The 26,806-nt window shown below is 40.5% G+C and overlaps 1 protein-coding gene across 6 annotated transcripts in view; it reads left to right on the top strand.

The window, feature by feature from the left end:
* pcdh1a (protocadherin 1a) overlaps positions 1–26,806 on the top strand; it is a 99,484-nt gene that overhangs the window by 68,184 nt on the left and 4,494 nt on the right. For 5 of the 6 annotated variants that reach the window (XM_039778019.1, XM_039778016.1, XM_039778015.1 and 2 more), the window contains one exon: positions 6,742–6,961. In XM_039778019.1, the coding sequence (XP_039633953.1) occupies positions 6,742–6,961 (220 nt within the window). Of the gene's footprint in view, positions 1–6,741; positions 6,962–16,943; positions 17,124–26,806 lie in introns of those variants that run through there. The other variant, XM_039778021.1, reaches the window with a different exon arrangement.

Raw genomic sequence — 26,806 nt, 5'->3', positions numbered from 1 at the left:
CTCTGCAGTACGATTGGCATCATTTCCTCCACACAACGGAACATCATTCTCATATCTCTCAATGTGGGGGAATGAAAATAGGCCGTGCACCATTCTTTCTCTCATCCTTTTAAATTGAATTTTTCATATCACAGGGGCACTGAGACATCAGCCATTTCCTTTAACATGGGCAGAAAACCCATTTTATAATATCTGAGAGACACATAGCTGTGATTCAGTAGGAGAAGTCTGGCTTCCAGCTCCAGTATACACATACGATATACCTCAACTCAGGCTTGATAAACAGGGCCACATAGGTTCTCTGCAGCTTGAAATGTTGAGGGTATTCCAGTTAAGTGTACTATAGTTGTTTGGCTTCACAACTTGTTAAAAGATCTCCATTCTAAACTAAATGAAATGCAGCTCTTTCTCATAACCTTACAGATTCCTCTCTCCACCTGTCTCTGTGTGGAACATATAGACATGCTTTAACTTCTGGAGCCTCTCATTTTACTAGTTTACCTTTATTACAAGAAAAGATACTGCACCCAATAACAAGGTATTTTATTTAAATACAGTGTTGAGGGAGCTCCGTTGTTTGTTTCAGCTTTTGGAAAAAGGATTTTGTAAAGACATTCTCTTCATAGCAATGAAATATAGAGGGGCACATATATTACTGCAAATAGCACATCATCTATTTTTTTCTACTCTACAGTATCACATGTTGTTATTTATCACCAGAGGAAAATAGATAACTGGATTGATTAATTTTTTATTGATTTTTCATGATTAATTCATAAAATATAATTGAATATTTGACTTTGATCCAGATCTTTTTTTAGCAAGCAGTCAGTGTAGCATAAATGAAGATACAATCAAAGTGTTATAAATGGGGTATCAAACACTTTGGCTTAAAATTCAGAGGTTAATGCCTCAAAGATTAGATGCTTCCTCAAGCTTCAAATTTCAGGTTAGATATTAAAGGATGAACTGCTATTAAAATGCATATCAAATAGAAGAACCATCAGAGAATTATTCTACTATTATTATTATAATAATAATAATAATGATATCGTCTTTTGTGTGAGATGCTTTAAATGTGCTTTATTATTATGTTAATATCTGGTTTTATCCTGTTGCCACTACACTCTGGATTGTAGTCCCACCATATGTACCAACCATTAAGCCGCCACTTGCTGTAAAATACAGTACGCCAGGGAATACTTCCTACAAGGTAGTTAAATTACAGACAATGCAGGCGCCAGCTTGATCACCAAATGTTCACATCCAGATCAGTCAAAATACAAATGCAAACGTGGAAGCATGAGACAGAGATCCAAACCCTAATTCTAACTCACCGGCGACTTTACTGGAAGTCTGCTCAAAAAGTGTCAGAGACGATGGAAAAGCTTTCCCATCTGCATAAGTACCAGCAGCCCTGTGCACTGGCAATCAGTGAGGCTTGGCTGGATGACAGGGCACCTGACGGCAGAGTGGTGTCAGGTTGCTCCTGGGCATTTCACTGGACTCTGTGCTATGGGAGAGCACAACAGCAGTGGGGTCTGCTGTCCCATCAGGGATCAGTGGTGCAAATCCGCAATGGCAATATTTGATGCTCCACAGTCACCAGAATGCTATCCGTGTTGCTTAGGCACAGCCATTTGCCCCAGGAATCCCTTTTTATTCCTCCATTCAAGCTGCAGGCAAATCATTTATTTTTTATTTCAAATCCAATCTTTAGGACAGGCTGTCCAGACTGTTATTTGCAAGCGATTAGATATAACCGTTTACAATAACCCATCTGCGTCAGTTGCTGTGGAAACGACATAGGCGTGAGTATATTCACAAACTGGTGGTGCATTTATTCCAATACAGACACAAAACAGCAAGCTGCAGGCTGGGTGAATAATGGAGATGCATCCTCTCACTTTTCACACCATTGCAATACGTAGTCTCAGTGCAGAAGTCCTCCATCACACCACATAACATTGTGTGACATTAGTGACAGAGCTGGTTGATTAATGTTTTTTTTCCTAGCAGTCACAGCTAGCTGTTAGGGCTGACAGCTCTCTGACGTCACGGTTATGTGTGATTTTGCAGGTGATGTAAAGGGCAATTCTAAATCGGATATCAAACCGCCCATGAATGTGTTTTAAATCAGATTTGATCAATGAAATATTTATTTTGATGTCTCAGCCAAAAAATCTGATATGGGCTGCCAGTCCCAGCATAACCTAAAATTCCTCAAGCTTATGATTTAACGCATACACATCATCAGTTATGAATATCTGCTTCAGAATATTTCACCATATTTAACCATAACCAGTTGTGCCACATTGTGTTGCAGTAGCCAATTATTTTCAATCATCAGATGCAAATCAGAAGTTGTAAAATTCACCAATAACTGAAGGTGTTCTTTATAATTCACCCTACTAGATGAATTCTTTATGTGTGCGCCCAACTATAGTCACACACATAGAGCCCTATAGCCCCTATACTTTATGTTGGCTTGTACAAATCAATTGGAGGATGAGAGGGAGAGCTGTCTTTTCTTGTATAGGTTTGTATATTACATCAATAGTTAATTAACAATGTGTAACTGCAGCTTACATAACAACCGCAAACACAAGCACATCAAAAGACTTTCAATGTACCATTTCACTTCTTTTTTTAACCACTATTGTGTACCCCTGAGGTTGCAGTCAATGTAGGTGTAGAGTGTGCTGTTTTTTCATGTGCATTATGTTCAAGAAAGTGAAGCAACACAATTCCAGCTCCAAGGTGAAAGGGTAGTTGTTGTGTAGATAAATGTAAGATCTATGGCATTGAATAGCTTGAGGAAAATAGGCAGACATACAGCTGCTGCCATTTTCACTTTTTTCTTATTTTTATGTAGTGGCAGATAGCTCATTTGCCATTGTATAAAGTGAAAGTTGTCGTACTTTATATCACAAAACAGTGTTCTCAATCACTTTTCATTTTATACATGACCATTAAATACCTCGTTATATCAAAAATATTTTTTATTTTAAAAAAAAAAATTTTTTTTTTACATCCCCCCTTTTTTTTTTTTTTTTTTTTTTTTTTTTTTTTTTTTTCTTTTTTTTTGTATCCATGTGCGACTTGGAATTATTCTCTGGCAGTAGGTTGTATATAATATTTCTGGCAGTCTGACAGAAAAGAAAGTGTCTCCAAAGGGCTACAAGAGCTCTAGGTAAGGAGTAGATGATTGCTGTTTATTGCTACTTTAAAATGTGTCTAGGTCCCCTTGTAAAGACACAATCCTGCGGTATCTTTCCATCTGCGTTGGGATTGTAATACTAGGCATATAAATGAGGCCATTTTAGCCCAAACTAAATGGGGTTATGAATTCAGATGTCATCGTAAATGTCCCCTCTTTCATTCTCAGCCCCATAGCTTCTTACTCGTACCACAATGCCCAAACAATCCCCCTCTCCCGCCTCCAGTCTCCTAGAATCTAATCCTTCTGCTTGTCCCCTCCAGCCAAAGCGCCGTTCGTGTCTGCCTGACCAACTCCCAACTCCTGCTCAGCCTCCCCTTCCATCCTTCCGTCTTGCCGCATCCCTGCAGCCCCCAAGGCCTGGCAAAGGATTTGTGCTCTGACTAAAAGGAGAATCTATTTCCCATCTTTGCAGCCTTAGCTAGTTATCATACCCAGGAAACATGTTGTCTCTCTGGAGTGATGCCTTAAGGAGAAGTTTAAGCAAGAATCCATATTTAAACAACTAAATGCCCCCTAACATTTAAATAGTTGTGGAGCCTCAGTGACCTCCAATCATATTTTAAGAATTCACTATTGAAGAATATCATGTCTGGTCCAGCCACATGAGTCAATAGCAAGTTTATTGAGGTATCACAGAAACAATAGTAGAATAACTCACTATTGTCTGGTGCGATAGAGGAGTTATCTATTGAGACTCCCTGTTAAATAGATTCTAATTTTACACTCTGTAGTGTTGTATTGTATCATCTTTGTGAGAAAGGATAAACATTGTGTTCTTACTAACTTACTGTGTATAGATGCAACAATCAAAGAGCCTGTTTAATAGAAAGAAAACCCCCCTTTCAAAGAAACACTTAGCACATCCAACAATTATTTTGTGCAGGTACATTGGAAAATAGCACTGACTTGTAGAAAGGAAAATTACGCACTCTGCTCTTGCTACAGCATCACCATTTATTAAAGAAACTAACGTTTCGGTCGTTCTGGACCTTCGTCTAGAGTATTTATTGTTTATTTACATTTATTTGTATCCCCCCCCCAAACCTCTCTGCTCTTGCTTTCTTTCTCTCAGTTGTGCACCAAGCATACAAATCACTATCACAAACAAAGATATTAAAAGTTGTTTTATTTCAACAATCTTTCATTTTTGTTGGAAAATGAGGGGGGGTGGGTGATGATGATACAACCTAGAACAAAAAAAAATCATTATTTTAATGAAAGACTGTGAAGTAAGGAAAATGTGAATGGTTGAGATGATTGGGAGATGAACAGGTTTCTGGAAACATTTTGAAGCCCACTAACGGTATTAAGGACACATTGTTGATAGCACTTACCTAAGCTCTAAAAGCATTTCTCAATAGGTGGTGTGTATGTACTAAAAGGCTGATGGTTCAAATGATTTCTACCATGGATTTGTTTGCCAGAAAAGTGGCTGAATGGTAGAAAGCACAGACCCGTGGTATTGATCTGGGCTGACTAGTGCAGCAGAGGCAGGCCTGTTCTGCTGTATCAGTGCTTTCCTGACTTTTACGAGAGGTGCTCATGTGTGGGGGTGGGGGAAGAGCACAGTTGCATGTGCACCGTCAAGGAGTCATCTTTCTGTTGTGGATCGGTGGTAAGTAGCCATTAGTAAACTGATCTTTGGAATAGGAAATTTAATGGTCTCCTAACTGTATTTACAAGCCATTCAATTTGATAAAGGGTGTGATGTTGAATGAATTAGTATGCCACTCTGCTCCTCTTCAAGCTATCAGATTTAGGATTTCATCAGTATTTTCATTCATTCATATATTTACTCTTTCATCAAATATTATCAGTATCTAAAAGCGAAAAGCAGATCTTATGATATATTCTAATGCACGTAAACTAGTGGCTGTCACAAACTGTATTTCCAATGTTCTGTTTTGTTCTTTTTGTTAGCCTTATTTAGATCTTCTTGGGAATCCTTTTTAGTTTAACTGAAGAAATATTGTCTCGCTTTCCACTCGGTTAAACATCAAAAGCTGTGGAAACGGGAAATATTAAAATATGGAGATAGGAAGTAGCTCACTGGGGCTACTGATTAGTGTACCAATCATTGTCATCACAATTAATTTGGCAGTGGAAGATTTAGAAAATTCAACTTTTGTCTGACTAATAATGATAACAGCAACCATAATACTTTTCACATTCTCAGTGTCTGTCACACCCTCTGACACTTTTTTTTATAATGATGGCTTTCAAGTCCACACAAATGTATAAACATTGTTTCCAAGCACAGCAATCTCTTTATGTATCTCTCTACATAGACTACCTCTATCCAGTTGTATGTTCTGGGTATAATTGTATAGATTACTGACAATAATACACAAATGGAACTTGTACTTGGATATTCTTTCTGTACATCCTGTACTCCACCTCTATCTGGAGCCCTTAATAAGATGGACAATGAATAACGGATATAAATGCACAATTCTGTACAATCTGTACCCTGGATTTATACCTATGCTATTTAATATCATACTGTATGAGGTGTACATCAGTTTTACATCACATACAGTATCAACATGCCAGAAGTCTTTAAAAAATATTCTTTATTTCGTTCTTGAACTGTACATACTTATTCATTATTTACGGCCCAAACAAATATTTTAATCATTCTTTACGTATACAGGACAGTATCGTACAGCATATGTAAATACATGCCCCGTAATTGAGGATTTAAATGTTGTGGTATAGTATGGAAAGTTTGTCTGTATTTTATGTCCCAGGTTATTCAGTTTCTGCTGTTGCTGCTAATTTCTCTCTCTCATTATTGAAGTCTGCAACCTCCCTCTGTCCACATATTTCTTCCTTATATAATCTGCAGAATAATAACAGTGCAAAAGACTGTTTAATATTTAAGAGTGTTTAATATTTAATACTATTTTCTGACTTTTGAAGAGTGAACTTTATAAGTCCAGCTCAATTCAGACGGTAGTCTTGAATGTGCAAGTGTTGAGCTGGAGCTGTTACCATACAACCCTGATTAAAGCTGTAATCGGGCCTTAAAAGTTAGGCCCGACTGAATTCGGCCCGAGTCCGACAAGTACATTTTGATTGACAGCTTTTTAAAAGCCCGAACCCGTTTACGGTCCGACATTATTCAAATGTGCGCACGCACACAGCTTTTTTGCCTTTTGTCAAGAATGAGTCATTTATACATTTTTTTAACAAAATGTATTCATGACTAACGTAGGCTATAGGCCACTTGGAAGTTGGAACAAAGAAATAAAATAAGTCCTCCAGATGCCAACCTCCGTTTCACCTCGTCAGCATCCATTTTCGCGCTAATGTAAACGCATCACCTGACCGCTCATTTACCGCGCAAGTCTGAGCCCGGCCTGGGGAGTGTAAAAAGATGGAAATTGAGAAAAGATCGGCTTCAGCTCTAACCCTGATGGGTGTCTCCATGCAACCATCAAACAGGAGGAAAAGTTTAGTTGAAAAATAACTTCCTTGTTTTGAAGATGTTCATTTGTTGTCTCTCTGTTTTTCAGCATCCCCATCGGCGAGTGACCTTCTCCACCACCAACCCTGTGCAGGACCTGCAGGACGCCTCTCAGCACAGCTACTATGACAGCGGCTTGGAGGAATCGGAGACTCCCAGCAGTAAGTCATCATCTGGTCCTCGCATCGGACCCCTGACCCTGCCTGAGGACCACTATGAGAGAACCACTCCAGATGGCAGCATTGGAGAGACCGAGCACCCTGAAAACGGTACGGTGACAACCCCCCCCCCCATACTTTTGTGTTCTCTATGAATATGTATTTGAATGTAAATTACTCTAATAGGCTCTTTCATTCACATTCTGCCTGTATGTGCACGTGGGTGTATGAACATCTGTGTATGATGTGTGCAAGTCTGTCTTTGTGTGTGTGTGTGTGTTGTGTGTGTGTGTGTGTGTGTGTGTGTGTGTGTGTGTGTGTGTGTGTGTGTGTGTGTGTGTGTGTGTGTGCGCGCGCATGTGTTGCATGTGTGTGTGGCTTTTTATGCGATGGAGACATTTGTGGGTGATTTTTTTATTGTGCTCTGTGGCCATTTTAGAGTTGAAATGTTGTGGCACCTGTGACGTTGACTTGCTGTGTTTATCGATGACAGTGTGGTGTGAAATGTTATTTGTTTTTAAGCAGATCTCTGCTTGTGTGGGAGAGTGTGTGGGCATATATAAGTGTGTGTGTGTGTGTGTGTGTGTGTGTGTGTGTGTGTGTGTGTGTGTGTGTGTGTGTGTGTGTGTGTGTGTGTGTGTGTGTGTGTGTGTGTGTGTGTGTGAGAGAGAGTGTGATCAGGGCTGGAGTTAGCCGCGTCTCCATCCTACTCATCAGCAGGTCCTCTGTCAGACTTCCTTAATGACCCTCTCTCACAAGTGTGCTAATTAAAAAGCCCAACTAATGGAGCATTTGCCCTCTAAATAAATTTAAACCATGACATCTGTGCAGACAACACTGTGTTTACTCTAAGCATTTCCTTGCTGCTAGCTGGCCCCAAGTTACACTGCAGCTTAGGTGTGCAGGAGGAGCCATAATTTCTAGGCACAGTAATCAATACACACACTCAACAGTGATGGTCTCAGCATAGGTCCATGTTTAAAAAAATCATAGCCACAGCTGTAACTCCTATACTGTGAAGTGTATCATAATAATAATTTTGCTGCTTTAAGCTGCCAAACATAATCCATTACCTGTCTTGTAACACAGTATGATAACTGATTCCCATGGTGCATTTCCAGTCATTATGGTATTTTGCATTGCACCGCTCTCTGGATTAGACACTTTTACATGGTGATAGTTCAACGCTCACCAAGAACGTCTCGCCCTTCTCCTTATATGTGTTGTGTATATCATTAGTTTGTTGTGTTAATGTATGGTTTTATCTCAAGAGCATGTGTGGCTCTGCTTTTTTGAACAGGGTATTCATTTAAAGATAAGTAATACGTATTTAATGCCCCATACAAAATGGGAAATGTATCAGCAAGGACTTGATAGAGTAGTTGATCAGCATTGGCAGTCACTGTCACAGTGTAAGTGAAAAAGACACAGGTGTACCTTTTGTCAATGAGGCTGCATATCCTGAGTGTGGAGAGAGATTTCTGTCTGAAAAGAAACTATTTAAATCTCAAGCGCTCCCAGTTGCACAACGTTGCAGGATCAAAGGCTAAAATGTGTCACCGTCACGCCAAAACAGCAGATAACAAAGTTCTATTATTAGTAGGGTAGTGATGCATTGCCTCTTCACTAGACAACTGTTTTGGATCTCATTAGCTAGCTTACTTATCTGCATTGCAAATGTTAATTGTTTATATATTTATGACGATTAGTGACACCATTATTCAAGGATTGGAGGGGGTGGTGGATGTACATGAGAGGAAAAGTCCGGCCAATACCGCAGTTCCCTCTGGCCCTATAGAGATGAGAGATTGCCTAACACCCCATTTAATAAATAGATTTAGTCATATACAGGCTGGCTGTTTACAGCCCAGGAGCCAACAGTTGACTATTTTCATTGGTTCTTTGCACTAAGGATGTGTAATATGTGCATTTTCTTTTTGGCAATTGTTGTAGCTGATTATTGTGTTTCTCCCATCTGCAGAAAACAGGTTTTGTCAGACAGGGCGTTCTTTGTTGTCAGCAGCAGAAGAGCAAGATTGTGAGTGGAGATGGAGCAGTTAAAGGATGAAAAGATGGCACAAGATGGGGGAGATGTTAGATTGTGACAGGGAGCGGGGTCTCCGACAACGAAGCAAAGCCCATAGGCTGAGCACATAGGACAGGGGGATGCGAAGATGAAAATGCTAACCAAGGAATAGACCTAATTAAAATGTGATTCCCACTTCAGGGAGATAACAAAGAGCCCACATAAAATGAAGGATTAGACAGAAAAATCAAACGAGACAGAGGAATTCCTCCCCAGCTCCACCTGAATAGTGACGTGAAGTCTTTTTTTAAGCATCTGTGTGGCAGAGTGACAGGTTGTACTGGTGCAAAGCTTTTTTTTCATTGCAGTCGAGATGACTGACAGGCAAAAAAATGGGGAGGTGAGCATGATGTGTCTTTCCATTTAAGTTAGATAAAACGCAATATATAAACCCCCGGCTGTCAGCCTTTGCATCGCTGGGCCCCGGAAATATCGACACGGATGTGTGTTTTGTTATACATGTTCAACTTTGACAGTGGAGAATCTACATTGTGAGAGAGTGTCAGGGGTCTACAGTGGAGAATAATGTAGTTCATGATCTATTTTAGAGCCACTTTTGGAAATGATGGTGTCAGTCACACATTTACTGTCGTTGACTGGTACTAACCTGAGCTTGGTGGGCATTCCAGCAGTGGCGTAACAAGCCACCACCGGGCCCCTATGCAGGATTATCAAGGCGGGCCCCCCTACTACAGCACGTTATGACGGCGCAATGTCCACGAGTAGGCTATGAATAGGACAGGATAGGATCATAGAGACACAGCATATAAGAGATGAGATGACAACACAACAACAACAAAAAAACACTGGTGAATGCGCACCATCGCACATGAAAAAACACACAAGGGCAGTCCCTCCAGGATTTCGCGGCCTTTTTTTGAGATTGTTGCGGCCCAAAATGCCTGATTTCACAGGAGCTTTTGTAAAAAATTCCGATAAAAGTTGCGATGTCTTTTGTATGTTTGTTGCAATGAAGTTGCAGAAGACAGTGAAAGTTGCAAAAAAAAAATTTTGTATAGTTCTTTAAAAATAAAAAGGAAAGGAGAATAATAATTATTACTATTAATTAATTACTCTGAGCTGAGATTTCCTAGGAACCTTACAACAAAGGCTCAGGATGCTGCAAATGTTGGTATAATATGAAAATGGCTGATGGATTTAAGACAAAAAATAATAATTTATTGAATGAATCAAATATGAACATATACAGTGCCTTGCGAAAGTATTCGGCCCCCTTGAACTTTTCGACCTTTTGCCACATTTCAGGCCTCAAACATAAAGATATAAAACTGTAATTTTTTGTGAAGAATCAACAACAAGTGGGACACAATCATGAAGTGGAACGAAATTTATTGGATATTTCAAACCTTTTAAACAAATAAAAAACTGAAATATTGGGCGTGCAAAATTATTCAGCCCCCTTAAGTTAATACTTTGTAGCGCCACCTTTTGCTGCGATTACAGCTGTAAGTCGCTTGGGGTATGTCTCTATCAGTTTTGCACATCGAGAGACTGACATTTTTGCCCATTCCTCCTTGCAAAACAGCTCGAGCTCAGTGAGGTTGGATGGAGGCGGTTTGTGAACAGCAGTTTTCAGTTCTTTCCACAGATTCTCAATTGGATTCAGGTCTCGGACTTTGACTTGGCCATTCTAACACCTGGATATGTTTATTTGTGAACCATTCCATTGTAGATTTTGCTTTATGTTTTGGATCATTGTCTTGTTGGAAGACAAATCTCCGTCCCAGTCTCAGGTCTTTTGCAGACTCCATCAGGTTTTCTTCCAGAATGGTCCTGTATTTGGCTCCATCCATCTTCCCATCAATTTTAACCATCTTCCCTGTCCCTGCTGAAGAAAAGCAGGCCCAAACCATGATGCTGCCACCACCATGTTTGACAGTGGGGATGGTGTGTTCAGGGTGATGAGCTGTGTTGCTTTTACGCACCAAACATAACGCGTTTTGCATTGTTGCCAAAAGTTCGATTTTGGTTTCATCTGACCAGAGCACCTTCTTCCACATGTTTGGTGTGTCTCCCAGGTGGCTTTTGGCAAACTTTAAACGACACTTTTTATGGATATCTTTAAGAAATGGCTTTCTTCTTGCCACTCTTCCATAAAGGCCAGATTTGTGCAGTATACGACTGATTGTTGTCCTATGGACAGAGTCTCCCACCTCAGCTGTAGATCTCCGCAGTTCATCCAGAGTGATCATGGGCCTCTTGGCTGCATCTCTGATCAGTCTTCTCATTGTATGAGCTGAAAGTTTAGAGGGACGGCCGGGTCTTCGTAGATTTGTAGTGGTCTGATACTCCTTCCATTTCAATATTATCGCTTGCACAGTGCTCCTTGGGATGTTTAAAGCTTGGGAAATCTTTTTGTATCCAAATCCGGCTTTAAACTTCTCCACAACAGTATCTCGGACCTGCCTGGTGTGTTCCTTGTTCTTCATGATGCTCTCTGCGCTTTACACGGACCTCTGAGACTATCACAGAGCAGGTGCATTTATACGGAGACTTGATTACACACAGCTGGATTCTATTTATCATCATTAGTCATTTAGGTCAACATTGGATCATTCAGAGATCCTCACTGAACTTCTGGAGAGAGTTTGCTGCACTGAAAGTAAAGGGGCTGAATAATTTTGCACGCCCACTTTTTCAGTTTTTTATTTGTTAAAAAAGTTTGAAATAGCCAATGAATTTTGTTCCACTTCATAATTGGGACCCACTTGTTGTTGATTCTTCACAAAAAATTACAGTTTTATATCTTTATGTTTGAGGCCTGAAATGTGGCAAAAGGTCGAAACGTTCAAGGGGGCCGAATACTTTCGCAAGGCACTGTATGTCACTGTCAGTGGCTTGTTGCTCTTTACATTGTTAGTTAATTTCCTATCCTGGCCACACACACACACATTCATACGGTTTGATAAAGTACTTATTGGACTTTAATTTATAATTGCACTTACAATAACGAGCGTAGCTGTCCTCAATTTAGGTCATCGTGTTGTCTCATCTGCGTTTTTTCCTGCATCCACTGTGTGTGATTGTGTGTGCGTGCGCGCGTCAGTCGCGGGGGAAATGGAGCAGCAGCCCCACCTGCCGCAGACAGCCGACTGTATTGAAACAGCAGCCGCTTCAGTGACTTTAGAGTGAAAAAACCTTACAGCGTACAGTGATGTTAAAATGTATACAGGTTGGCAGGATGGTCTGAAATGTTTTGCACGGTCTTTCGCTGTACGTTTTGTTGGTAAATGTAAGATGTTCGAGTCACACACGTCTCGTCTTCATAACAGAAACAAGGAAATTAATTTCACCCGTTCTCACTCCCGCTTGTGATATTTTCTTCCCCACTATGGCCACGCCAAGACCCGCCCTTCAATAGCATTCACACACTACTATTGGTCAGGCGTCCATTTTTACATGTACAGGTCCTGTCCCCTGACCAATCCCCTAACCCTAACCTTAACCACTTGAGGTCAAATGCCTAACCCCAACCAATCAAGCTTCTTCGTAGGGCGGTAAGCACCGCTTACCCTGCTTACCGATAGTTACGAGTCTGCATTCCAGTGCGACTTCATCCCAGTCCATGCAATTTTTTTTATTCAAGACATGCTCATATTAGGGATATTGATGCCAGCGATGGCTATTAGCAATAATACATTATTGAGTTTATATTAGTTGGTGAATTTTGTGTTAAAGGTTCTAATGATTTATGTTTGCCGCCTTTTAAATATTATTGCAGACTTAAGTAATATGACCTTGGCTTATAATGGTGGCAGATAGGAAGGAGAGTGTGTGGTCTGTAACAGTCTCTGCTTCACTGAAGTAGACATCAACATATTCCCTTATGGTTCTTGGCTTTGGAATTATGAGTAGATTCAACTACAGTAATAACATTTCTGATATATGACATGTATGCTGCCTGATCTGCAGCAATTAATTTCTGGAGTTCCTTTTTTCGTATGCCTGAGCAGCTGCTCCCTCCTCCCATTTTTTTTCTAATTCTTGTCTTCAGGCTGTGTTAGAGTGCACTCCATTTCAGTTTCCCCATGTGTATTTTCCACTCTTATGTTCACGCGTGCAGCGTGCACATCGCTCAGCTTGTTGGTTATTCTAATCAAAAATGTTTATCCATCTGTTGCACGTGTGTGTGTGTGTGTGTGTGTGTGTGTGTGTGTGTGTGTGTGTGTGTGTGTGTGTGTGTGTGTGTGTGTGTACCTACAGTACATGCATGTATTTGTTTGCATTGGAGATTGTTGCATCACACCCCGTATCTCTAAATCGCTTTGATTACAGTGCTGTTTTACTTTAATAGACTTTCATCATAATCACTGAGCTCTTTTATTTTCTCTTTAAATTGATTGCTTCACAGCATGAAAACTGCTTGTCTTGTATGTCTGGTTGCTTTCAGGATCCATGATTTGTCCTCTACAATGAAATCAGAGGAAGACAGAGGACTGGTCTCTGTCTGTCCCATCTGTCCATCCACCGTGTCTCAGACACAGCGGATCAGATTTTGATTAGTGGTAAAATCAAAGTGATTTACAGAATGTATTACTGATTGCCTAACAGGGAGACTGCATTATTTTGGGAGTTGGGAGTTTGCTATTTACATGGCATGCATTTTTAAGTCACAATAATCAATAACTACGAATTCTATAAAATAACAAATTACACAAGATGAGATTACATTCAGTTAGCTGACGCTGATGACATTAGTCAACATTGGTTATCTTTAATCCTTGAGCTGCTTTTGATTTTTCAATTTGTTCCATCAATTATTACAGACTACATACAGACTTAAATGAAATTGTTTAACTTCCTATTGCCCAATAAACCTGGGTATGAGTCATCCGAGAGCTGTGATAGGCCGCTTCGCTCTTCTTGGGACACAAGTTTGACCAGCAATCCGGTTATGTCCAGTCCAACCTAGACTATAATCACTCTTCTGGGGATCAGTGGTTAGGCATCTTGGCTGGGATATGAGGGCTAGCACCAATAGGACACAAGTGGGTTGAAAACTGGTATCAACGCGCGCGGCACACACACACACACACACACACACACACACACACACACACACACACACACAAACTCAATTGACCACAGATGGAGGAATTTTGATGTGGCCGGTTGCCCAGCGTGAGGTCTCCCTGTGTCTTCCTGTTCCATATGGGCTATTGAGAAGGGTGAGATAAAATAGAATACATGGCATTTGCATAATAATGAGGTTATTTAGTAATGCTATCTGATTTTTCTGCCTTAGATCTCTCAGATGATACGTGAAGCATCATATATCTTGTCAGGAATTTCCCTCTGCTTTCAATGCTTGCCATATCAGTATCAACCAGGGTACTACAGTTTTAGCCATTACTGCTTAAACATTACGAGTACCCTGTGAATATCTGGTTTGTGGCTTGTTTGTGTATAAAACATGAGTAACACTTTAAGCAAATAAATATGTGGAGGAAGAAGTTGTGCAGACAGAGAGACAGATCGTCGGCCTGATGGGGCTTGTTTGTCTTATGAGTGCCAGCTTGGGCCCCTTCCTGGGTGCCAATATAGCGTGCCGATGCAGGAGTGTGGGTTTCCTCAATGGATGTAACTAAGACCTGGATACAGCATTCGAGGTGGAGTCCTGATCTTTCCTATGAGAGTTGTTCAGTGGCGCACAAAGCCAAAAATGTTAAATGTCCATGTAAAAGATTACCAGGATGATCGGCGCTGCTTCCGCACTATGTGGCTCACAGAGCAGGCGCACTAGAGACCTCCACCAGCCGAGCAGGCTACTTCTGGTTTAGCACTCCGCTAACTTGAATGGGGATTAAATGATTTAATCATGCAGTTCTTCTAGACTTTCCAAATGATATCGGACCGAATGGATCAAATTCTGATAGTGAAATGAGTCATTTTGCAGGGGTTGTGACTCTAAAAAAAAATCCATCCACTGATTTACAGATGTCTCTTTCGCCATGTAAGTCTATGGGGAAAAGTATTTTTGGGCCCCATGGCATCACATGACGAGCACAGAAGTTGTAATTCCACTGTTTGGCCACTATGTCCAATTGGCTTCAAAGCCCAGTGCACTTCCTGAGGGCCTGGTCATTCTGCCTTGTCAGAGTCCCTGCCTGTTAGCCAGCCACTGCTGGAACTACCACCACCCGACCAAGAACAGGTCATTGGACTGGCAGTTTTGTGGAAGCTTCTGTGGAAAAAAAGTACTTACAAGTGGTCCCCTGAGGCAAGTTGTCATGAGTAATACGCTTATAATCCTGAGCTCATTCTAGCACACACATTATGCTCTGCTCACATCAGCTGCTGCTGTTTGTTATCCCCCAATTGTTTGTAATATTATTTTGGAGCAAATAGGTCACTGGAAGAGCCTAACTGGAGCAGAATTAAATTCTCTAACCTGGATTAGGCTTTGACACCATGGACAATGGTTAACTATAGCCCTTTTACAAATGACTTAACGGGAGAATGCAGCTGAATCTAAAATGGAACAGATGATGTGTCAACATGTCACAATTTTGAATGGGTCTAGATTTCCCTTCGCCCAATTTGAACCTGTATATGTGCTTTCGCTTGTGTGATCACTAACAATGGGACCCACACACTCAGCCCAAACTTTGGCCCGCAGACATTACAGTGTTTGTCAAATGACCGCGGACAGGCCAGACCTTTGAACAGGGCCATGTGAGAGAAAGGACAAGGTATCACAGCTCAGACCATTAACTGTAGCAGAGTATGTTATTGGCTTAGTATCTTTTAAAGTGAACTGACGTATTATTTTGTAACAAAGATTGCAGCCACTTGTGAAATCTAAATGGAACCAGAAAAGAAGTCCCATTATTCCAATAAATCTACCCCTTGCATTCAATTTCATATTGCCTTCTTTTACACATAACAGTGATTTCTCTGTAGTTTCATCATTGTGTCAAGCTCATGGGAAGATTATATATAGTGATTTTTGTATTTAGGTATTGGCTCTAGGAAATAGAGGAGAAAGTACTGAAAAAACTGACAAATTGTTAGCTAAATGTTGTTTAAATAATAAAAAGTAGGAAAGCAAAACTCAGAAGTGATTTAGTAGAAGATTTCTGGAACATTTGAGTCTCAGTCCTCTTCATTTTAATTGAGATATGCACAAACTACTCAGCTCTTATCCACATGTATATAACATGGATGAAAATCCAGATAAGTGTTCTGAATTATGCACAGAAAGAAAAGTACACACATATAAGCACACATTAGGTTCCATAAATAGTGCTTTTAACACCATGCTGCCACTGAAAATGTCCGGTTTTAGCACTAAGCTTGTAAAATGAATGAGTGAGCCAGTATGCCTAAGCCAGTATCCCTAAGCTTTAGATGTGCTCATGTATTACTCTAACAAAAGTGGATGGCTCTCTGTACTTAGGCAAAAATTGGATAGCACGCTGCCTGCTCTTGCTATGCCAGTGAGTCTGGGCAACAGCATGCTGAAGCAGCAGGTTTGGAGGTGGTTATGTGTGTGTGTAAACGCGGGCTTGGAAGTAGAATTTTATAAAGACACATGAAGAAAATTTTCTTAATTAGCCTGGTGTAGCTTGTGGCTATAAGAGATGCTCCTTTCAGCTGAGTGTCCACTGGCAGGTCCATGGGACCCTGAGTTGAAACTTTAAGAATACTTATGGAGGCAGAAATAGAAAGTGGTGGTAGAGCTCTGTTGCTCTCAGTGGGTCTTACCCAGTCTCACCCCAGATGTGAATCGTAGAGCAGGTAGAGCTTTGTGCAACAGGGAGGGGATGCTGGCTAGGGGCCAGATCCACTTCAACCTCAGTTGGTTGGGCAGCTCAAGCCGGCATCAGAGAAAAGGCCCCGGGGGTCATCTCTCCATCATAGTGTGATGGGGACAGAGAGCCGCTGAACCTCCCTCTAACTAGTGTTCTGCCCTTCAATGATGGATGGCACTTGAGGGACTGGAATTGTACTGTATGGGTCTGACATGCATTTCCTTATTTCCAGGGAGTTACAGAGGAATGGAGCCGCTCTCGCTTTAAGGCTTTCTCACAGTCAGTTGAAGATATCTCAGAATTCACTGCAGTTCAAGGACCTTACAAACTCAATGAGGACTACATCCAGTAAAACTGAAAATGTCTTCTCAACACTAAATGGAAAGCAGAATTGTAAATATATAATTATTTAAAAAAATGGAAATATCCTCCTGTTGAAAGGATCAATTCTTTATTTGTGGGTTTGTGTTAACATGGTATACCATGCAGTCAATATTCTACATGCCTTAAGCTAAATAGAAATAACTTGAATTTGTCTTGCTTAACCTCATGACCAAGCTTGTCACTGTGTTATGCATTTAATGTGATGTAACTAACATTTCACTGCGCTATTACACAAAATCATCAGAATATTTCTTCATAGATTTTCTGGCTTTCAACACTCACTTTAAAACTGGCTCGTGCTCTCACTAAGGAGCCCTTGTTCTCAAGCCAAAAGTAGAGTCATTCTGACAGAATTTTGCATGATGATGTAACTTGTTTCTGGCATTTCTGCTGCATCCCTGCTCTAATTAGAGAGCGTACTTTACTTCATTGTAAGATTGTGACAGATTTTTGCTAGTTCCAAACTACAGAGCTGTGACAGAGACACGTGTATATATATATTCATGCAATTCCTTTGTCACTGCCAAAGGTCCATTTTACTTAAAGAAATTATACAATATTGTTAACTTTCCCTTTGGCTAGCTCCCTCTCAGATGGTCATGTTGCAAGGTCCAGACACTTGTCACTCATCTTGATGAGCTGTCTACTTTGAAACAGTATCTAGCCTGGAGATGAGGTACCCATCAAACATGCAGCCACAACAGGCACTGAAAAAACAGATGGCGAGTGCAGCCACTTTGATAAAAAAGCAACAGCGATGTTTACTCTTGTTGTCTTGTTTTACCATTGACTGTATGTCTTTTTTTCCCTTCTCTTCCTGCTTTCCCGCTTTATTGTTGTTATGGCTCCCTTGCACTTGATAGCCCCAATCTAGCTTACCACAAGCCACATTCATGTGTCACAAGCATAGTGGATACACGCAGCATTATTAGAAAAATCTTATTGAAAGGTCTCCCTATTTCAGCCAAACATGGAGATTTAGCCAGGGTCCCAAACAGACCCAGGCTACATGACCCAATTTGCCCATCGGCTCATTACATTTTCATTTTATTATCTCATAATGTAGTGGATGTCCTGTCCATTTATGTTATTTTAATGTGATAAAACATGTATATAGCTGAATTCAACAACCAAAACACTGGGCCTCCCAGATATAAGTGTTCCTGCCTCTCCCCCACATTTATTCCCATATCTAAGCACATTAGGCCACCTATGTTATTGTGTTAGATAATTATTATTTTTGTTGAAGGGGTCCAACAGCAAAGGACATGAACATTGGCCCTTCTTCATGATCCAGAGGCTTGTAAAAGTCAATCAAACACAAGCAGCTGAATGCAATGAATCAGTAAGGAACAACAGGGGAGGGTGGACTCCCGCAGGCCATTCAAAGCCAATATGTTGACCCCCTGCTGCCTTCTGTGTTTTGCTTTTCTCTGTAAATCCATATTCCAAGATGGGAATTTGCAGTTTCCTTTAATAATCATGTCATGTGAGCCTTGTCAGAAAGCAATCGCCTGGCAGACGGTACAGCCGGTTAGAGCAGCATTGGGAGACTGCATTGGGAGAGCATTGAAGACTCTTTTCTTTTTGACTTGCTTCAAACACATAGCTATATTGTTCAGACCACTGTGGGAGCAGAGCTTCCCATCTGACTGCATTAGTATTTTTGACTCTCCCAGAGAATTGTCAGTCATGCAGCAACTCTCGATCTACAGTAAACGGTCAAATAAAGCTTTACCTCTCCAGGGTTGTTATTTAGCTGCTGCATGGACTGCTTACACAATTCTAAAGATCGGATTTTGTGAGATTATGTTGGTATTTGTCCATACTTGGCATTCACATAATGCATCTCCTGTGACTGTGGTTATAATAAAAACAGATTTAAATAATACAGTTATCTCTTTATATCACATGGGCTGATATGTGCATTTTGCCTGGAATGCGAACAGACTACGTAGTGCTCTAGTAGCAACCTAAGCCTGATCAATTTGGTTTCTGGTTTGAGGATGTGATGGATATTCAAATGATAAAAGTTGTCTTGAAACCACCATGGCCATAGGCAAGGCTATGTAGCCCACAATCCATGGGAACATGTTGAGAATCACTACAGAGTAAAAACAAACACTCTTTGAAACGGTGTTCTTTATTTCATTTCTATTTCCTATTAGCAGTTTACCTTAGCTCTCCCTAGTTAATCATGTCTTACACTGCAAAATGTGGAAATCAAAGGCAGAATTAGCAAAGAGAAAACATGTTGATCGAAAGGGGAAGGAAAACAACAAATGGATCATGCAAGACATCTGTTTTACAGGTCAATAAGATCAATGAGTGAAAGATAGTGAGCATGAAAGCGGTGCATAGGAATTAACTCCAGGGGAAAACCCTGAGAATAAAATAATTCCCTCTTTGATGTTTAGAGCTGTAGATCACATATAAGGAGGACTTTGATTTTCTCATTGATGAAAAGAAAATTGTTTTACCCACATTATTTGGTGTGATTTTAAACAGAAACAATAAAATCCTGTCAACATATTGGGTGTGTATTGGGACATGTTTCACCTCTCTCCTGGTCTAAACACAAAAGAAAGCATTTTCTACTGGAATCAAGAAAGTGAATCTGTAATGGGTTAAATGGAGGCTCTTAGAGACAGGTTAGTATGTGGGTGGCAAACAAAGATAAAAGCACAAAAGTAACATTGTGACCTGAGTAGAAAAAACCATTATAGAAAGTGTTGATACAGTTCAAGGAAATAAACGGCTTAAATGCATTTCAATTGTAAGACTGAATGTTTCCTTCTCTGCTATTGCCAAATCAAACATCTCCTACCTGCCAGCATGAGGCCATGGACCGATGCCACTGTGGTAGAAAAAGGCCATAGAGTGCAAATGTGAAAGCCTAAAGCAGGAGCTTTAAAAAAAAAGCTTCAAAGGCATGGGACCAAGAAAGAGACTTTTAGACAAGAACAAGAAAGAACATTTGGGTGTGAGACAGGAATAGACAAGTGACTCTTCAAGTAAATGTCACACAGTAATCACAGAAGGGTTGGTTGATAAAACGGTCTGTCTAATTATCACGAGAATATTTTCACGAAATCATAAACTTCACAAAAACGCATTTCTTTTTTTTCTTTTTTTCTCAGCTCCATCTTCACTTCCAACCACAGTGCTGTCACCAATTATTGAACCAAATAAAGTCTTGGATGTTTGTTTTTGTATCAGCTATTCTGCACAAGAAACAGACTTCTGCTGCTTGTTGACACATCCGCTCCCAGCAGAGCTGAGCAAAGCAGAGTTCGATCAAGATGTTCAGCCAAAAATGTATTCTTAACATTGTTTAACCAATGGTTAAGCTTCCTTGACCTGTGCAGAATTAATGATGGAGTTACACTTTGTAGCACAAAAAAGACCTCACACCACAGGGATTTAGTCTACATTTCTTTGAGCTTTTCTAATTTAATTGCACAGAAAACTGAATGGGAAATGTGAGGTTTCCTATTTCAGGAGGAAGTGGCAGAAGAAAGAGCAGAGTGCACCTAAATGTAATTATGCAAGCAGGTTATCACCGAAAGTGTATGATAAGATTATACAATCTGGTAACCCTTTACAAAATATCTTTCCCAATAAACATATGACAGCTAAAATGTCTATACAGGAATGTTCTTCCTTATTCAGTCTTACATATATTATAATTTAAAAAATGATTATTACATTTTCATACCCAACCCTAAACGTTTAATAGTGTCCATTTATGTTAAATTGTATTTACATCATACTGGACATGTGTATGAAGAAGTGGGTCTGTATTTTAATCCTATTCAGCATCCCTTTGTTTAGTATTATTGCCTATATCAACTGTGGTGCAGCCCGCAATAAGGATTTAAATGCATTAATAAAATACCTGTATTGGCCTGAAGAACAAAATGCAAATTTCTAAATTTAAGCACTGATGTCGAACTAATGCCTTTCAAACTCAACATGCACATTCTAGTCTCCCTGTAGCCCTCTCTGCATGAATATGAGATTGAATACAGCATATCGAGTACAGCTGTTTATTATCCAAGCTGACTGCACTGATAAAAGATTCAAGCAAAATGATGTAGGCATCTTTTCTCCCCAAGGCACCGTTAACTTGAGTAACAGTAGGTCTATGGTCAAGACATTCTGTGCTCTAGGTTGTGTAATGTCTTAATGTAAAGGACTGGCTAGATTATCTGGAGACCTCCTTTCTGTTTGTTTGTTACCTTGCAGTTCCACTTACTGACTGCAAAAACAAAAGTGGTATTGTTTAAACTCAATCGAAGAATAGTCATGGAACTGGGAACTGGACTTGGACTGGATAATCATAAACCTGAATCTTTTTTGTGATAAATACTTTTTTTTGCATTGGCAGCTGCTGCAGATCAATATTGTGTTGTCAAGGTTCAGAATGCAATTTCCAGTCCGTAATTGGCCAGCAAGCCAAACATATTGTTGTGGGCAGAGGCATGAAGCTATTCTCCACACAAGCATTTCACAAACACCTCTGTGCACCAACAGAAAAACGATTATATTACTTACAAAACCAACTACATCATTATTTAGAACTGCTTCTTCCCTTTCCTCTAGCAATGTTTTGAATCTCTTTCATCTGGAGATGTCTTGTGCTTGTCACAGTTTGACAAAGTCTTAGTATCGGTTGACATATCACACCGCAAATCAACTTCTCAATTGGAGGAGCTGGTGCATAGCGTGATCTGTCAGCAGGTGCTAAGGCTTTGTCAAATGCAGTGATACAAAAGGTAGTCTTCAAATACAGGAACTGCAAGACAAAATGGTGGATGGTGAGAGAACTGGCAGGAGTTGCACCATCACCCACTGAATCAGCTACGCTTCTCCTGACAGGCCTCTGGCCGACATGTCCACTCATCAGCCTTTGTCAGCAAGAGGCTCACCGGCTAAGGAAGCAGAGGTTTCAGAATCTGTGAAGGAGGCGTGTGCCTAAAACTTAATCACCATTTCTTATAATGGCATCACCATCTGTGGACAAAAGAACCAATTAAAACCAAAACATTTAATTTGTTTTTACTGAGAGACCAAACAGAGACAGAATGGTCTCCATGGCTGTGACACATTCACTTGCTTTTGCAATAGTTCTTAATAATTATTTTTTCCAACAATACTGTCTACAAAAGCCCTTGATGCTGTGTACAGATTATGGACTGTTGTACACAAAGCATGCTGCAGAGTAAATGCGTACCAATCATCTACAGAATAACACCAAATTGCTAATGTTTAACAGCAGCCTTGTAACTTACTTTCTGTTTAGGTGAGGTGAAAAAAAAGCCTTCAAGCCTACACATTCTAATTTTGCTCGTGAGAAGTGGAAGTGCATGTCTGAGGTTACAAGCTCCACCATTGTTCTTTTGTATTCCATTACAATGAGCAAGGAAAATGTGCACGTCAACACTATGTTTGTCTGCTTGTAGCAAGTTTCCCTGTTAAAAATGCTCCCCTCTGGAGGAAAACAAAAAAAGAGACTGTTTTGGTAGCTTCTGCTTACTGTGAGAAACTGTTCTGAACACCTGAATAACAAGACTTGACATGTCATAGCTAAAGAAATACAAAACCCCGGTTTTGTGTTGTTTTTCCTCACAGAGTATGACAACCACAGAATACATTCACACCCAGTTATTACACTGATAGCCAGCACCAGGTGCTAATGTCTGCTCAGATGTGGGATATTTCTTCTTTTTCCTTTTTTTTCTTGGAACTTTTCAGTCATTTACCATATAAACTGTTTGCAGGGACCACAAATATACCATTAATATCCCTCACGCACTCCCAAACAATAGTAGCTGTTTTTTCCCCCGTTATCCCTCCATGAGCTGTGGGTCTCTCATATTTGTTCGCCATCGATCATAGCGGTGTAGCGCACACGCTGGAAAGCAGCCGGTGGGGAGAGGCAGCATTTGCAATCAAACAGAGAGTAGCAGTGTGAAATCTCAGGAAGAGGCAGCTTCCCCCATGCCCGTGGGCAGGGGATCAGACGATGAGGAAGCCTGCCTCAGACACTCAACACCTCCCACTGGCACCCTGATGCAAGCAGCATGCAAACCCACCCCTCACATGTATCTGTCAGCCGGGGGGTTAAGCTCTGCGTGTACCCCCACTCTGTAACTGCACTGTGGACTGCATGTTATGCCACTGCAGTGGAGGTGCTTTTAGAAGCTCTGCTAAGGTTGACTGTGAGTCGTTGGTGTGGTAGACGGTGGAAATTACAGTTTTTCTTTTCTCTTTTTTTTCCCACAATATTGCTTTAAGCAAGCAGATGGGACTGACCCAATATAAAAGGAGACGGCTACAGGTGCAATCTATCTCCAAGTCTAGAGGAAAAGAATTCTGCTGTGCAGGGAGTCAGCAATGTCATTGAGTCACTGCTCTTCAAAACCAAATCACAAGCTCTCTAAATCCAGTCAGCCTGTTCCAGCCACTGGCATAATCGCGCTGTGGTTTGCCCATCTGTCCTCCATTGTCCACCTTGGCTCTCCATCCATGACATACAAGACTATAAACTCTAAAGGGTTTGTTCCAGACTGTGAGCAGATTTATTTCAGGTGTAGGTACAGGAGAAAACAGGCTTGAGTGGGTGAGAAAATACCAATTTTCCCACCATGCCTTTGGCTGCTCCTTTCCCCCTATGGTTGACTTATGTGCTTCATCATGTCCACCAAATATTCAAACAATGATCCCTTCAGCTGAGTGTGGGAGTGTGTTTTGATGTGCAGAGCAGACGGTATTCTGCCACACTGTTAGTGGGTACTACAGCTACAGATGGCTAATAGCCACAGCAAAAGGCAGACACAAAAGTATAATCATCAATATTGATTTTCTTTTGTAGAGATAGATTTGAGTGTGACAGAAAGGTCAGTGCAAGCAAATATAAAAACTTGTGCTTTCACACATGATACACCTTATCATAACACGCTGCCATAGCTACACCATAACCAGTTCATTATTATTAAATGTTTTTTGTGAGCTGATATGTGGGACTGGAAATGATGTGCACTAAAGAACGCTAAGACAGCACGCAGCAACAACTACTCCCAACATGACAGGCTGCAGTTGAATATAGACCTCTTACGTGTTACATTTTGTATTCAGAACAGACAATGTCAGAGCTTTTTTTATAAATAAAACCATAAAACATTTTGATGAAACACTAACAGGCAAGGTAATGGCCTACTAAAATAACTGGCATTAAAGCATGTATGTTCTCTGTTGATGATGTGTGATATGTGCTTTGGCACTGTTGGAAGAAAATGGCAGACTTTGGCAAGCCAGACGACACATTTAGCTGTCATTGCTGATTTTCCGCCCTTTGATGATGATGAGCACGGTTCAGAATGTGCTTTAATTCCTGTCATCGGTGTATGCCATGGTTTTACATGGTATGTTTTCTTTTAGCTGCTTTCATTACATGAAGTCCAAATTATATTTTCTAAAAACACAGTCGACCTAAAGTCAATTACCAACCTGACAGTCAGTGAGATGTGGCAATCAGTGTTCACCTTTATGTCTTTTATCCCTTTTTTTGTGAGCTTGAATAAGTTAAAAGAAACATTATACATAAAATAGGCAAATGTGGGACATTCCTCACTTAACTGTGAGTCAGGGGCATATTTAGGATTCAATAACATTGAGGGCTTAGCCTGGACCTCTGTAGGGGAATCACACCATAACCTCATGCAATGTGAGGTTTATAAAATAAAATAAAACGGCACCTATAATCATGATGAAGAGAAATGTTATAAATCAACAGGCAATTTCTAACTTCTTACCCTTCCTTCTGTTTTGGAAATATATATCAAAAAAGACTGAGTAGGTTTTTCCACCTGGACCAGTAGCTCTGGCATTTTTCATCTACTCTTCCTGCTGTGAATTCTGTCACTCGGCGCTGACCGTCTTCCACCTGCACGCGCACACACTCACACTCACGCACAGTTAGTTTAGAGACCTGCATTTATTTTGACATGACGCTGTTATGTTGCTAAGACTATCGCATATTCAAAGACATAAAGGTTTTTGTCGAGCTTCACAGGTGCTCTCTCTCTCTCTCTCTCTCTCTCTCTCTCTCTCTCTTTCATGTGTGCATGAGCCCTTTCACATGCATACATATGATGGCAATTTCTAATTCATAAAAAAAGGAACATGCTCAATTGTGGCATGTGAAGTGTTTTAGGAAACCTCTGTACATGTTCCTTATCCCCCCCTGCATACCGATTTTTAGTTGTGGAGCTGCACAGACTTTTACACAAGGGCCCTTGGTGTGGCATAAACCTCCTGGAAGCTGTGGAGACGTTTTAATCAAGTGTGAAATCCGTTGGGAGTAGATGCCTACACGACTGTGCTTGTGCTCAGAAGCGTACTCCCCAACTCTCTTCCCATGAACATCTTTTTTATCAAGAGTCCATTTCACTGCAGTGATGCATACAGACAACGCTCTTAGCGGAGCTGAGAAAATGAAACTCCAATCATCATGCATGAGGCAGCACATACACAGACGCACTCTTGCCTTGGCTGCCTTGTCTTTTCTTAGAGCTCCAAATTCAGTTTCTTCTTTCTTAATCAGGCATAAAAGTGTATTTCATTCATTTGAAAAGAACCATTGACATCGGCCTTGTAAACAGAGAATTTGCCACTTAAGCATAATGATATAATTAAGAATGAGACCGTTGCTCAATTGTAAAGTAAATGTATTAAATAGCCTAAACATCCAGCAATTTAGGATTATTGGAACAATGAGATTAGCGGCAACAATAGATGGAGCTATGCATTCTTTCGTAAACAATGGGACAATTGCATATGGATTACCCATGAGCAATGAATAATAGACATAAATAAGGTCAATGAAATGAGGAAAAATATCTTCACTACTTTTTATGAAGCAGTTCAAAATTTAAAATCATCCACACAAGCGGTCTCACTCTGGCTCTTGATTGATTGAAGCCTTGGTGGGCCAGATATTTCCAGCATCAGAGGTATGACATTTTGTAGAGTAATCATCTTGAAACTGATCATGAGTACAATACTGAGGGTACGCCTCATAGGCTTACTGTCAAGGTGGCACGCATACGAATACATTTAACTCTCTTTCACACCCCGTCCTGTAGCCACGAGACGTCCGTGATGGACGTGTTCTTCCGTGGTGTGGACAGCATCGAGGCATTACAGTAATGCATCTATCACGGCAATCAAAAGTTTACATGAGAGTGACATCGCAGACTCACAGATATTGGTTGTCTGCTCTTCTCTTCACAGACATTGATTTGGTTGTCCTAGTGTCTGAGTCTGAAGGGATAACAAAGATAAATTGAGTGTTATTTCCATTAAATCTGGGCTGTGTGTTTAGCTTGTCAACAGGTGGGCTGCTTAACAAGTCTATTAGCTGCCAGCTGCACATTCGTGGTAAACAAATACACGAGTTCTTCAGTGCAGTTTTAATCTCAGAAACCGTGTCATACTGTTTGAGTGATAGCTGAAGCAAACTTATTTTGGCGCTTCCACAGCTCGTACATTTAAATGAGGTCACTGGGTCATGGACCCATTTATTTAATTAGGAACAGTTGAATAAAAAAATGGATGATAATCAAGGGCAGGGAACTCATTTCAGCACTGTCAATCAATAAGTCTTTCAACAGTGGTTTTGCCCAAAGGGATCCAGCCATACTCTTT

This window comes from Perca fluviatilis, chromosome 16 (genome assembly GCF_010015445.1).
Source record: "Perca fluviatilis chromosome 16, GENO_Pfluv_1.0, whole genome shotgun sequence".
NCBI classification, from domain to species: domain Eukaryota; kingdom Metazoa; phylum Chordata; class Actinopteri; order Perciformes; family Percidae; genus Perca; species Perca fluviatilis.
The sequence above is the reverse complement of the archived record's forward strand: the minus strand, read 5'-3'. Positions and strand labels throughout refer to the sequence as shown.